The sequence below is a fragment of the Lolium perenne genome, chromosome 3, assembly GCF_019359855.2.
Source record: "Lolium perenne isolate Kyuss_39 chromosome 3, Kyuss_2.0, whole genome shotgun sequence".
NCBI classification, from domain to species: Eukaryota; Viridiplantae; Streptophyta; class Magnoliopsida; order Poales; family Poaceae; genus Lolium; species Lolium perenne.
In genome coordinates, this window is record NC_067246.2 from 40285237 (window position 1) to 40298035 (window position 12799).

The following is a 12799-nucleotide window of genomic DNA, read 5'->3' on the forward strand; positions in this document are numbered from 1 at the left end:
TTAGTAGATTTCTACTTATGTTACTTTATCTCAAAAAAATACATATGTTAAAAAATTTCCCAAAAAATGCTGAAAGAATCTTAACTTGGTCAAAGTTAAGATTTTTTTTTGAGAAAAATAGTACAAACGCTGACACTCACATACACGCGCATGCACTCACCCATATGAATGCGCGCACACACACCCTATCCCTATGAGCACCTTCGAACGACTAATTCAGCGGATTGGATCTTGAAATTGATGAAATCACCATATGCGCCTCACTGTCAACGTGAATGTCGCCCCCACTGAATAAATATTCCACCTTTATGAGATACACAGATGTCAGATTTAGGAGGGGTTTAATAGCATTTCACTGGAGCGGAAAGTGTTAGTAAAACTTGGGTATAGGTCCTCTCTTTTGAAATATTTAAATGCTATCTAAAAGGTTTGAAAAAAATAAAATGTTTTTCGAATATACAAATTATCTTGATAACTCGTGTAAATTTTCAAGAAAAAAAACGTGTGGCCTACATAAAAAATGAAAAATGTATAAATGACACTATAATGATTAGATTTTTATCCTTCAAGAAATATAAATTTACAAATATTTTATGTAGGCGACATATGATCTCGATTCAATTTTTTTGCAAGGATAAGTATTAAGGTAATACATACATATACATGCATGAATGTATTTAATTTTTTCCTAAAACTTTGAAATAGGCATTCTTCAATATGTTAAAAAACAGGTGCACCTACACTCATATTCAACAAATCCAGGTGGCTTACTAGAGCACCTTAATTTGGAACAAGAGAGAACCGTTTCGCTATCAAATTGTGTTGTGTCTTCACTAGCAAGTCCAACAGAACCCCTACATTTTCTTCCCTATATCTTCATGTAAGGGTCACCCCTAAAAAGATTTCTCCCCTATATTTTTCTTCTTTCCAGCAGCTCCCCAATAATTCCTCCCTAATGTTCTATTCACATGTATTTTAATAGTGTAGAGCCCACATGTAAGATTATAACAATACATAACATGTGTTGGGGCATGTGTAGGGGACACCTCCACAACTTGGAAATATGCCATTAGAGGTCTACATGTCAGTGTTTTTATTTTATTATTTTACTTTTCCCCCTCAACTTCATATTCATCGTACTGATTCCTGGCCGTGCGCCCCGACACCATCCTGTGCATGCCCCCCCACCGCCCACCGCTCGTCCCGAGCTTGCTCTGCGCCTACCCTGTCGTTGCCATGTGCTCGCCCAAGAAGGTCGCGACGCTCCATCCCCTATCGGATTTTTCCAGAATTTGGCCGGACTCCGGTGAGTCAACCGGCCAAATACACTATTTCGAGTTTAAACTTCCGTCCCGCCAGAACTCGACGAGGAGTACAAGTCACTCTCAGTTTAGCCTCGCAACCTGCGTATGTACAGGTGGGGTGGGGATTTCTGTGTGCCCTATAAAAAAATTCAAAACAGGTGATTTCATTGAGCTGTTGTTGCATTGCTGAACCACAAAGGAAGAAACTCAAGAGCAGAAAAAAAATCCCTCCATTAGGGATTATAATGCTAGAGGTGTTTCTCATGAGTGAAACTATTGATGCATGCAACAATTAATAAGGGGAGTTTATGAACTGTTTTGGTCTTAACGAATTAACAATCTAGCTTTATAACCCCTAACGAAAGAAGTACAAAACAGGAGAGCTTAATTTTAAAATCGACGACATGAAGACTGTACCAGTCACTTAAAAAGATTGAAAGAACAATAAACACCCATAGATCAAGACCCATCAATCCTGATGTCGTGAATGACACACCATGAGTCGTGAAAGCAATGGAGTCAAGATACAATTTGTAAGCATGTCGTCAGGGCATTGAAGTCGGGGAGACACAGACACACACTTAGTGAGAAGCCACTTGCACAACTAAGCAAGAGAGCAACACCAAGGATGAGGCTCTTGCTGAGGAATTTCCCGAAGGAAAACGCTGACGTTCCCCCGGGGGAACAGCGTTCTGATCCTCCGTTGCGAGAGCACGGCACGTGTCCGGGACGTGGCGACGGAAACGAGTGGACAGCGCTGCTCTCGCACAACATGATCCCTTTCTCCTCCCAACCACCGAATCCCCAAACAGCTCCGTCGTCCCCGCTGCGGGAAACCGCCGCGACGCGCCACCCCACCTCCAAGCTCGAGCCCCCCATGGCATTCTCGCGCCTTCTCCCCTCCCACCGCCTCCTCTCCACCCTCCTCCACACCCCCACCCCTACCCCCGCCGCGCCCGCCACCGGCGCCACCACCACCACCCCGTTCGCGCACAATCTCCACCCCGCCCGCTTCTTCTCCGCGACACAGCGGGCCGGACCGGGCGCCCCGCGGAAGCCCCGCGCGGCGGACATCGGCGCGCAGGCGCGGCAGCTGCAGAGCCGGCGCCTCTGGACCTACGCGCTCACCTTCGGCTGCGCGGCGGGGTTCGTGGTCACCATGCTGGCCACGTTCCAGCTCGTCTTCTACCTCACGCCCACGGACGCGCTCGCGCGCTTCGCTACCGACCCCTCCAAGACCCGCTGCCGGCTCGGCGGGCTCGTCCTCGAGGGCTCCATCGCCCAACCCTCCTCCTCCGCCTCCGAGATCGAGTTCGTCGAGGGCGCCCTCCCCGACCTCTTCCGCGAGGGCCACTCCGTCGTCGTCGAGGGCTTCCTCAAGCCCCTCTCCGACCACCTCCACCTCGACGGCGCCGGCAGGAAGGTCTCCGACAAGGCGCGGGAGGGGCAGTGCTTCCTGCAGGGCACCGAGGCGCTTCTTCCTTCGCTCGCGCCGTGTGTTTTTTAGGGTGTGACAAATCGGGCATGAATTACCCCTAGCGCCGAACTAGATTCTGCCCCATTTGCTGCCGATGCCGACCGTCAACTCCTGCCCCATTTTTTGCTACTTTTTGTTCTATATGGTTCCTACAACTGTTATGTATTTCTGCTATAATAGTACACATTCGTTGCTCCGAGGTTTTCGGCAAGATTTTTGCGATGAAGTCATTTTTGCTACTTTTGTTCTACATATGGTTGCTACAATTGTTATGTATTTCTGCTATAAATTCTCCGGCGAGCTTTCGACAAGGTCGGTTTTGCTACAATAGCAAAAAAAAGATGCTACAATTTTTGTGTCTTTTTGCTACTTTAGCATTTTTTTTTGCTACCATGTCTCCGGCGAGTTCTTTGCGAGGTCTCCGATGAAGTCGGTGTTGCTACAATACCAAAAAAAATTTGCTATAACAGTACAACATTTTTGCTACATCGTCTCCGACGAGGTCTCCGGCGAGTCTCCGACGAGATCTATGTGTATTTTAGATGAACCGTGTTTTGCTACAATTGGGTTGATTTTGCTACAAACGAACCGTTTTTTGCTACTTTGGTACATCATGGTAGCAAAAGTGGGACTGAAGTATACTGTGACACGTGTCACGATCAGAACGGTCCAATTGACCTAATCCAACGGCTGTCCACCCGGAGGATTAGAAATCTAATCCCCCGGGGGACGCTCAGCAGGACCCTTTCCCGCAAGGAGGGGAAAGGAGATGATATGAATAAGAGAAACTCTAGCATATCTCGTAAACATGTTAAATATTTAAAAAAACCGCCGGTTTTTTAGTTTCCATAAAAAAATAGGCTTAGATCAGGCGGAAGACTGCATTGACCTCAAAAGATAAATAGAGAGATGATAATACCTTCCCCCGCAAGGCCTTGTTTGGTACTAGTGTTTCAGTGGGGATTAGTGGGGATAATACTCTAGAGTATTGGGTGAATCACTTATGTCACTCAATCCCCACAAAACCCCATCCCCAATCCACTAGGTAGGGGTAGAGTATTGGGGATTGAAAAAATTACACTAAAATTTGGAGGAAAAGTGGGAATAAGTGAGGATTAAACTCTCTCATACTCTAGCACCAAACATGCATTGGGGATAAATGGAGATTTAAAGTTTGGAGGGATTATCCCCGCTAATTCCCACTAAAACTCTAGTACCAAACAAGGCCCAAGGGGGGAACTTCCTGCAAAAAAGAGAGAGATGATAATACCAGATTACCAGGCCTCCGCCGATCCATATCATAGTCTCGTGCGCTCTACGTATAATGAACCTACGTGCGTAGCGTATGTGTAGGTCGTCGATTCCACAGATCAACATATCCATGGCTGACATCGAGAACCTTCTTGCCAGCGGTTCCACGGCCACGGCGGAGGCGAACCAGCGCGGCGTCTGGGCGTGGAAGGATAGGTCCGTCCTCACCGCCAACGATCCCAATGCTGGAGCCGCCGACGGCGTCGCGACGGCGGACTGCGAGCTGCGCAGGAGGGTCAGGTTCCTGTGGTGGTGCACGCTGCTGGAGCTCGTCGCCGTAGTCGGCTTCGTGCTCCTACTGGCCGTCAAGCCGTCCACGGCCGGACAGGCGGTCTACGTCGCCGCGGTCTCCGTCGGATGCATGGGCATGGTCGTCGCGGCGTTCCTGGGATCCTATCTCGTTCATCTATGGAACTCGGTAATCGAGGGTAAGAGAGACGACCAGAGTATCATAGACTGGTGGATGCATTTTTTTGGGGTTAATTGAATAAATGCCATTGTTGTCATTTTCAGCTATTTGAAAAACATAATTTCTTTTGAGAAACGTCACTATAATTCTATGTATATTTGATATACTCCCTCCGTCCTAAAAGGTAAGGCGTTTAAGACTTGGTCAAAAGTCAAATTTTACTAACTTTGGCTAAATATTTAGAAAAAAAATATTTACATCTACAATATCGAATGAACATATTAAAAAAAATGCACTTTATGGTAGTATTGTAAATATTTGTATTTTTTGTATAAACTTGGTCAAACTTAAAAAGTATTGCCTTTTGACTAATCCTTAGATGCCTTATATTTTGAAATTGAGGGAGTATGACATTCTGCCCACTTAAACGCACCACGACGGAGGAGCTTCGCCACGCGTGCATCCTGCACAAGTCCTGTGGGAGTAGGCTGCTCCACCACGAGCCGCTCCACGGTAGTTCCGCCTTCTTTATTGAGCAGATCGGTAGGCCCCCACAATAGACTCCTCTGAATCACAAAAAACACATTTTTGCAACCATTCTAATTACACTTAGCAAGGTTATCTTTAGTAAGGAATACTAAGGATTACTTTTTGGTGCAAGAACCACACAAAGATCTTAATCTTGAGTGGTACTTTTAATTTCTAGATATCATTTTTTAAGGAAAATCGTGTGACCATTCATCATATCCTTATACATAGATTTTCCCTGGCTTATATTCGAGGTAGTGATCACCGCTCCGGCCTAGGCTCGTGTGCCATTGATCAAGACAGAGAACCATAGTTATACTCGGCTTCATTATGGTACTTATAAGACAATATTTCAGGCTACATCTACTGTCCGTTACTGCTGAAGTTGTATTACTTGCAGTTGCCTACCTCGGTTCAGAAATTAAAAACAGATCTTTACTGATCCTTTGTCTAGGTTTAGAAGCTAGTCCATGTCCAGCCAGGGACATCCTATATGTAAAATGCACTTGAGATTAATAAAGTCTGATGTGTTAAAAAAAACTATCGTCTGTTGCTCTTTTATTTGTTTCGATCAAACTGCTGGAACTGCCTCGCGTTGTTGCCTCCTTGTTAACATGTTTCTGAGCTGGCAGACATCCTCTGACAACCACGACGTAATGAGTTTCATCAAAACCAGAGTCAGCTGGAACAAGAAACAGCATTTCGACCATCAGCTGCAGTTAAAAGAGTTTTCAGCCATGAGTTCTCATACAACAGAAACTGTGCATAAGCTGTAATGTTTTTTTGTTTTGTTCCAACCCAGAGCGGAAATGTGGCACTACTCAGTTCTGTCCGTTTCTGATCCGTTTTCATATTCTCTCAACTCCATCTGAAAAATACCCCATGTCAGCATGTACTAAGCTACATCAATCGACAGTGAATTTCTAATTTACTAAATACTGGATTCTGTTCCCAGAATATGCCAGAGGTATTTTTAACAGACTGAAAGTAAGAAAGCATAATGATATTTCCATAAGTAGATTCAGGGCCAATAATAAACTTCATATCAAACATGCCTGATGAGGCTGCAAAGTTCCAAAATAAGATGGAAACTACGTTTCAAAACAAGATTTATTACAGGCCAACAAACCTAATAGAACAGACTAACCAGTTCTTATACGGGTTATTTCCATCCCAAACAAAAGAAACTGAGTTATTTGTTATTCTTTCATGCTTGATTTACACAGTTTGAAAGTAACAAGTCTACAAGTGGCACTGGCTAAAACGAACTTAACCAGTTCAGTAAGAAGGAAAGATGGCATACCATTGCCAATATTTCATCAAGCCTGTACAAAGAAGGGTAAATAAAATTGAGCAGCCTTCTTGCAGGCAGTATCGTAATACTGAAACCAGCAGCACAATGCTCATCAAGAGAGACATCAGCATAACCACCGTGCATAGCAAGGGCAAGGCAAAGTGGATTGACTGACCAGCAGCCAGTGTGTCAAATGTTACAGCTAAGAGAGCACCTCCCCCTTTTACCATCAGGAGGTTCCCGATTCAGTTCCAGGCCCTCCTCTTCTGCAGTGCTAACAGGATAAGAATGGAACTAACTATCTCAGATCTGCCTAACATAAAGATCTTCAACCGTTTCACTGAAGGGTGATGTACTAATGCATCAAACACCAACTTCGAAAAACATGTGTACTTTGTAATGCATTCATTATGTTTGGGTACTCACATAAGTTCCTCCATCACAGGAAGCTCACATATAGAATACTTAGATTAGGCATAGCTTAAGAAATAAAGTATAGCACACCTGGATACAATCAAGTATTTCTATGTTATAGAAGAAAATGTGTGTACATTGTGCACCATGAAGTATGACCGTCGCTGATACTGGTACAAACATTAGTATCTCTGTCCTACAGTCCTACTGATCCTGGACTATAGGTAAATAATCTGAGTTTGGTTCAACACTGGGCATCCCTCTCGGGCATTCCCTCGAACACCCAGTGAGCCATCTCCAAGTCTCCCCATTCAGTTTCAGACCCTCCTCTTATGCAGTGCTAACAACATAAGAATGGAACCAACTATGTCAGCTCTGCCTAATATAAAGATGCTAGATCTTTAACTGTTTCACTGAAGGCTGATGTGCTAATTCATCAAACACCAGCTGGAAAAACATGTGTAATTCATAACGCGCTCATTATTTTTGGGTACTCGGATAAGTTCCTGTCACAGAAACTGACAAAATTGAGGACATCATATTTAGATTAGGCATAGGTTAGAAATAGAGTACAGCTGGGCCTAGATACAATCAAGTATTTCTATGTTACAGAAGAAAAAAATGGCGTGTACATTGTGCACCATGAAGCATGACTGTCTCCAATACTAGTACAAACATTAGTATCTCTGTCCTACTGATCCTGTACTATAGGGACATAATCTGAGTTTGGTCCAACACTATGTGCAGAGTAAATCGGACCTGAAATCGTCACCACTTTGAAGCAAAAGCAACGGCTGGCTCGACATTAAATCCCTTTATCCCTCACCACCTTCTCCACCTCCTCCAACCTACCTGTATTTTTGTACATCTTCATTAGAGCGACGAAACTATGACCATTGTCAGGCTCCAGGTCAAACAGCTTCTTTGTGGCGATTTCTCCTATCCTGATGTTATTATGTACTGAGCTAGCATGCAGCAGAGACATCATGACCCTTGGCTCGCGGCTGAGATGCGTCCGCTTTGACATGAACGTGTAAGCCTCATTTGAGCATCCCTCCTTTGATTAGCATGTTCACCATAGAGGTATAGTGCTCCAGAGTAGGCTGAATTATGTACTTACTCTCCATCTCGGAAAACAGCCTAGTTCCACCCTCCGCCAACCCTAGGTTCTCGCACGCAGAGAGCACCACCGGAAAGGTGGTCTCATCCGGCTGCACTCCAGAGTCCACCATGCGACGGAACATCATGAGAATTCCAAAGTCTTGCCGGTGTGCGGAGATGATAGCGTTCCATGAAACCAGATCCTTCACTGTCATGGACTCGAACACCCAAAGAGCATGGCCTAGCTCGTTTTTCCTGGAGTACATTTCAATCAGGGCGTTTGCTACTGGCAACTCCTGCTCGAGAGCGTGGCGGACCACCCAGCCATGAACCGCTAGCCCCTGTTTATCGTCGGACAGAAGCGAGAGCATCATCGACAGCGCAACTGAGTCGGGCATGTGGCCTTCTCCGAGCATCCTTCTCCAGAACTCGATCGCGTGCGTCGAGAGCCCATGCCTCAGGCACCCAGCAAGCATGATGTTCCATGAGACGGTGTCCCGAACACCCGGCATTGCCTCGAACACCCGGCGAGCCATGTCCAGGTCGCCGCACTTCGCGTACATGTCCACGAGAGCGTCGCACACGGCGACGACGTCGCCGGAAGCGAATCCGGCGCGCACGGCGTCGCGGTGCACGGCCCGGCCGAGCGCGGCGGACCGAAGGCCGGCGCAGGCACGGAGCGCGGACGCGAAGGTGAAGCCGTCCCGCGGCGCGCCCTCCTCGTCCATCTGGAGGTAGAGCGCGAGGGCGTCCTCGTGGCGGCCGAGGTGCGCGTAGCCGGCGACGAGGCAGTTCCACGGGAAGGCGCGGCCCCGGCGGGTGTGCGCGGGGAGGAGGTGGTCGAATATGTGGTGCGCGTAGGCGAGGAGGCCGAGGGAGGCGTGGAGGTGGAGGAGGCGGAGCGCGAGGTCCGGGTTGCGGCGGAGGAGGGATTCCGGGAGGAGGCCGCGGAGGGCGGCGAGGCGGCGGCGCGGGGACGGGTGGAGCGGCAGCGCCGCGAGGAGGGGCCGCAGCAGGGATGGGGTGAGGAGGTGCGGGTAGGATTGGAGGTCGGAGAGCACGCGGTCGAGGGTAGCTGGAGGAGGCGGCGGCGTGGTGAAGCGGGTGGTGGTAGCCGGAGCGCGGCGGCGCCGCCGACGCGGGAGCGCGCCAGTAGCGTGGGTAGCGGCAATCGTGGCTAGTGCCATCTCGACATCTTATCTGGACACCCGCTAGAATAGCTCGTTTCTGAAGATAGAAATACCGAAATACTCCATACTGTGTTTGTTTTTGACATGTCATTAAGAATCATAGTACACTGAATAATGTACTGTACATTTTTTTTTAGCATTTAACAGTATTTTCAGCTGCACGACGTAAGACAGACAAAAAAGGGTTTGCCTATGTCTCAGTTGACTGAGATTTTCTTAAGTCTCAGTCAACTCAGAAAAGTGCAACTGCAGTTTAAAAAAAAGTGCAACTCGGTTCAGTTGCACATTTCTATCAGAAAAGTGCAATTGCACTTTTTAACAGAAAAGTGCAACTCAAAGCACATTTTTGTAAGTGACTTAGACTTAAGAAAATCTCAGTTGACTGAGACAAGCAAAACCGGACAAAAAATGCGTTTGTTTTGGTTCGTTTGGGACGAACCGCGAATACCAATAATCATTGTTCGGTCGTGTTTATCCGTTTGGTTTGGGTAGTCCTAGCGGTCCGACACAAATTTTTATTTTCATTGTAAAATGGCATAATTTACGTAGGTTAGAAAAGATAAAAACACAAGAAAGAAATAGACGGACCTTCAAGGCCTCCTAACCCTAGTCTTCGTAGCGACGACTGCTACCCGTCATATTCATCCTTGGTCAGGTCAACCCATATCGGCATCTGCCATGGCTAGTTAGGCACCGACGACATCATTTGGTACACATGTGGAGGAGAGATGGAGGGAGGAGCGGACACAGCCGGCGCAGGACACTGATCCCACAACGATGGCTGGGGCGGTGGAGGGGGAGCAGATGCCTTGGGTCAGCATTAGGGATTTGACGGTGTACCTTGGGTCAGCGCGGAGGGCCTACGGACAATTTCGTCACGATGGGCTCGGCCGGAATGTGGTACCGGCGGCATGGGGACACGCCCGGTGGTTGAGGAGCCACCCATCGTCCAGGTGCACATCTTCCTAGCCCTTGCATGGTGTCCTGCTCTCGTACAGGGCCCGAGCAACATCGATGCGGCTGGGCACCCGGTTGCACAACTTCCCCTCTTTCTACTTCGCAATCGAGGACCCAGCCTCGGCATCGTTCCTCTTCGAGTGCTTCCATGGGAAGCCCTTCTTCCCCATGGCCTAATCGACGATGGCGGTGGCTCGTGGCGTGCGGGAGCAAGATGTGGCAATGACGATGTTGCTGAGTGGAGATGTGGGCGATGGCAGGGCCTCGCCGGTATCCTTTTAAAGGACGGCTGTCAACACGGTGCAGGACTCCAAGCGCGTACTATTTATAGCGGCATAGAAGCCCATCAGCTGAGCACTAGGGCTAGCGAGGCCGCCGTAGAGGCATGCCATTGATGGCGGCGTTGAAGGCTGTGGGAAGTGCAGGCGCTGAAGCGACGCGCCCACTGGCAGGCGGGCCCGTCACCACGGACGGGCCGGTCAGTATGCATCCGTCCACTAGTGTGGGGGCAAACCCTTTTTTAACTGCCCGAACGCAAACGTTTGCATCAGACCTGGAGTTGCCCTAAGCCTACCTCAACTATGTCTGCGCAGATGTTAATTATGCTAAAAAAAAGAAACTTTCATCTAACTTTGAAACAACAGTTCATTTGGTTAGATTATGTCCCTTGTTACACGCATGATCAAAAGCCAAAATAAATAAGGGGCAATAAGCTAGGATTTCATGGTTAGTCGTTTTAGTTTATAATGGTTGTTCATCATCATTTTGCTGTATTAGCATGTTTTGTTGCTAAGTTCTGTTGGATCACACCTTTGCACGGTGGATCGAAGAAATGTTAACCGGGACAAGATTGGGAAAACATAGCATCTCCAAACTTTCCAGCTTTTGCTGCAATTCGAATCGGTCGTCCACGAATAAGATGCAGATATGGCTTTACAGTATATAAGCCTAGTACTACTAGTAGTAGATTTATCGGCAATGAATCGAGGATAGCCACGGCCGTCCAGAAATTAACTTTGATAGTAGCAGCAGATTTCTCTCAAAAAAGATACTAGTAGCATGCAGCAGATTAGTCTGATGAGACAATTGAACAGAAATTGTAGGAAGTTGGATGAACTAGAGAGCATAGACGAATTAAACGAGCTTGGCTTCAATCAACAATGTAATGGGATCCCACCCCTGCAATCGCTTGACAGCCTCGCGCGATCAGGTGAAGTAGTGAGGTGGTTAATCTGATGGGTAGGGTCCGTCCTGCAGTGAATCAAGTGAAGAGAATGAATTGGATAATTCAGATTGATGGAAGCATTCATGCGGATGAACAGATCTGGTAGCAGCAAGCGAATCCAGTACAGTACCTCAGAGATGTAGGCGTCTTCGTTGGCCATTTCGGCGGTTTCTGCGACGTCCTTGGGGTCGAGGAAGGTGGAGATGACGGCGACGGCGGCGTCGATGTGCTTGACGGCGAGGCTGGCGAGGGAGCAGGCGCGGTGGAGGTAGCTGAGCGCCTGGTCCGGGTCGTTGCTGGTGGCCACCTGAGGGGGCTCCCAAGTGGCGGCGGCGGGACCTTGGGACGGGTCCAGGGTACGGTTGAACAAGCTGGGGCGGGTCCTGGGGACGTCGGGGTCGGGGCGGGGCATGCCGGCGAGGCGGGTCTTGAAGATGTGGTCGGTGGCGGCGGCGAGCGTGTCGTCTGCGTAGCCGACCATGCGGTCATCCGGCTTGCCGCCGGCGGCGGTGGCGGAGGGCGGGCGGACGCCGACGAGGAACTCGACGCAGCGCGGGACGTGGTAGCGCAGGGCGAGGTTGACGGCGTAGTAGGCGACCTCGAGGCGGGCGAAGGCGTCGGTCTGGGTGGCCGGGCGCGGGCGGAGGCGGTGCGCGAAGAGCGTCTCGTAGAGCTGCTCGTCGGGGACGAAGGCGAAGGCGGGGTCGCAGAAGGAGAGGTCGGCGTCGTTGTCGTAGGCGAGCTCGAGGCAGCCGGTGAGGTAGCCGGCGCCGTGCGTGAGGCCCTTGGAGTAGACCTTGAAGAGATCGGCGGCGAGGTCCTGGACGGAGACGGACCCTGGGCTCCGCTGCAGGCGGCGCCGGAGCTGCAGGAGGCGGTCGCGCTGGGCCCGGACGGTCTTGGCGGCGAACATGGCCGGCATGAGGATGCACTCTAGCGCCCTCTTGCCCACCTCTCCCTCCATAGCCGCCGCCGCCGTGGCCTGGTCTCTCTGATCGTGAGTTGTGGACGGGAGCAAGTTGCAGGTGAGCGAATCCTGCAGAATGGGCCCAGTACTGGAACCGCCTCACCCTCTGCATTCTTTTCTTTTGACCGGGGTCATGCTCTGCAAGGGTGGCGTGCTACCACTACAAGACAATTATCACTCTATAATTTTCGTAATTTGAAAATGTAATAAGATGTCTAAATAGTAAAGATTTTTCGCTCCGAATCTCAAGTGATCCGGTTATCTTACGAATGTCAAAAATAATATTTAAGAGTTGCAACTTTTTCAAAAAGTAATATATTATGGATGTATCCCACCAAAGTGCAAAATATGGATTTCAAGTAATTTTTATTCTGAGCTACACACAAATGAGAAAAGTGTGAAACATGCATACTTTCAAATCTTCAGATTTATCATTTTTGTGTAGCAGACCATGCACAAAAACTTCACACTAGGATTATGATTTCTATAGAGATATATATTGGCGCCTAATAGGGGAAACTCCCGAGCTACATGTAGCCCTTTATTTTCAAACACCCAGAATTCATGTTTCAAAGTTTTTAAAAATTCGATATGTATCTTGTTTTCAAACACTCCCAAGCCA

General features: G+C 48.5%; 2 protein-coding genes and 1 pseudogene across 2 annotated transcripts; 1 reads left to right on the forward strand and 2 right to left on the reverse strand.

The window, feature by feature from the left end:
* The first annotated feature begins 2174 nt into the window (after window positions 1–2174).
* LOC127340703 (cytochrome c-type biogenesis protein CcmE homolog, mitochondrial-like) lies at window positions 2175–2890 on the forward strand. Its single transcript, XM_051366456.1, has one exon. The coding sequence runs from the start codon at window positions 2182–2184 to the stop codon at window positions 2809–2811; it is 630 nt and encodes a 209-aa protein (XP_051222416.1). The 5' UTR covers window positions 2175–2181; the 3' UTR covers window positions 2812–2890.
* Window positions 2891–7256: 4366 nt separating this feature from the next.
* LOC127339040 (pentatricopeptide repeat-containing protein At4g25270, chloroplastic-like) lies at window positions 7257–9062 on the reverse strand (annotated as a pseudogene).
* A 1866-nt stretch (window positions 9063–10928) lies between these two features.
* Window positions 10929–12235, reverse strand: LOC127340701 (uncharacterized). Its single transcript, XM_051366454.2, has 2 exons — window positions 11341–12235; window positions 10929–11236 (listed from the first exon to the last, which is right to left on the reverse strand). The coding sequence occupies exons 1-2, from the start codon at window positions 12172–12174 to the stop codon at window positions 11213–11215; spliced, it is 858 nt and encodes a 285-aa protein (XP_051222414.1). The 5' UTR covers window positions 12175–12235; the 3' UTR covers window positions 10929–11212.
* Window positions 12236–12799: the final 564 nt, after the last annotated feature.

Excerpts from the sequence above, each read along its gene's own strand:
- LOC127340701 (XM_051366454.2), bottom strand. The coding sequence starts at position 12,174 with ATGGAGGGAGAGGTGGGCAAGAGGGCGCTAGAGTGCATCCTCATGCCG. Across the intron at positions 11,237-11,340 it reads AAGACGCCTACATCTCTGAG|GACGGACCCTACCCATCAGA; the intron begins GTACTGTACTGG and ends GATTCACTGCAG.
- LOC127340703 (XM_051366456.1), top strand. The coding sequence starts at position 2,182 with ATGGCATTCTCGCGCCTTCTCCCCTCCCACCGCCTCCTCTCCACCCTC.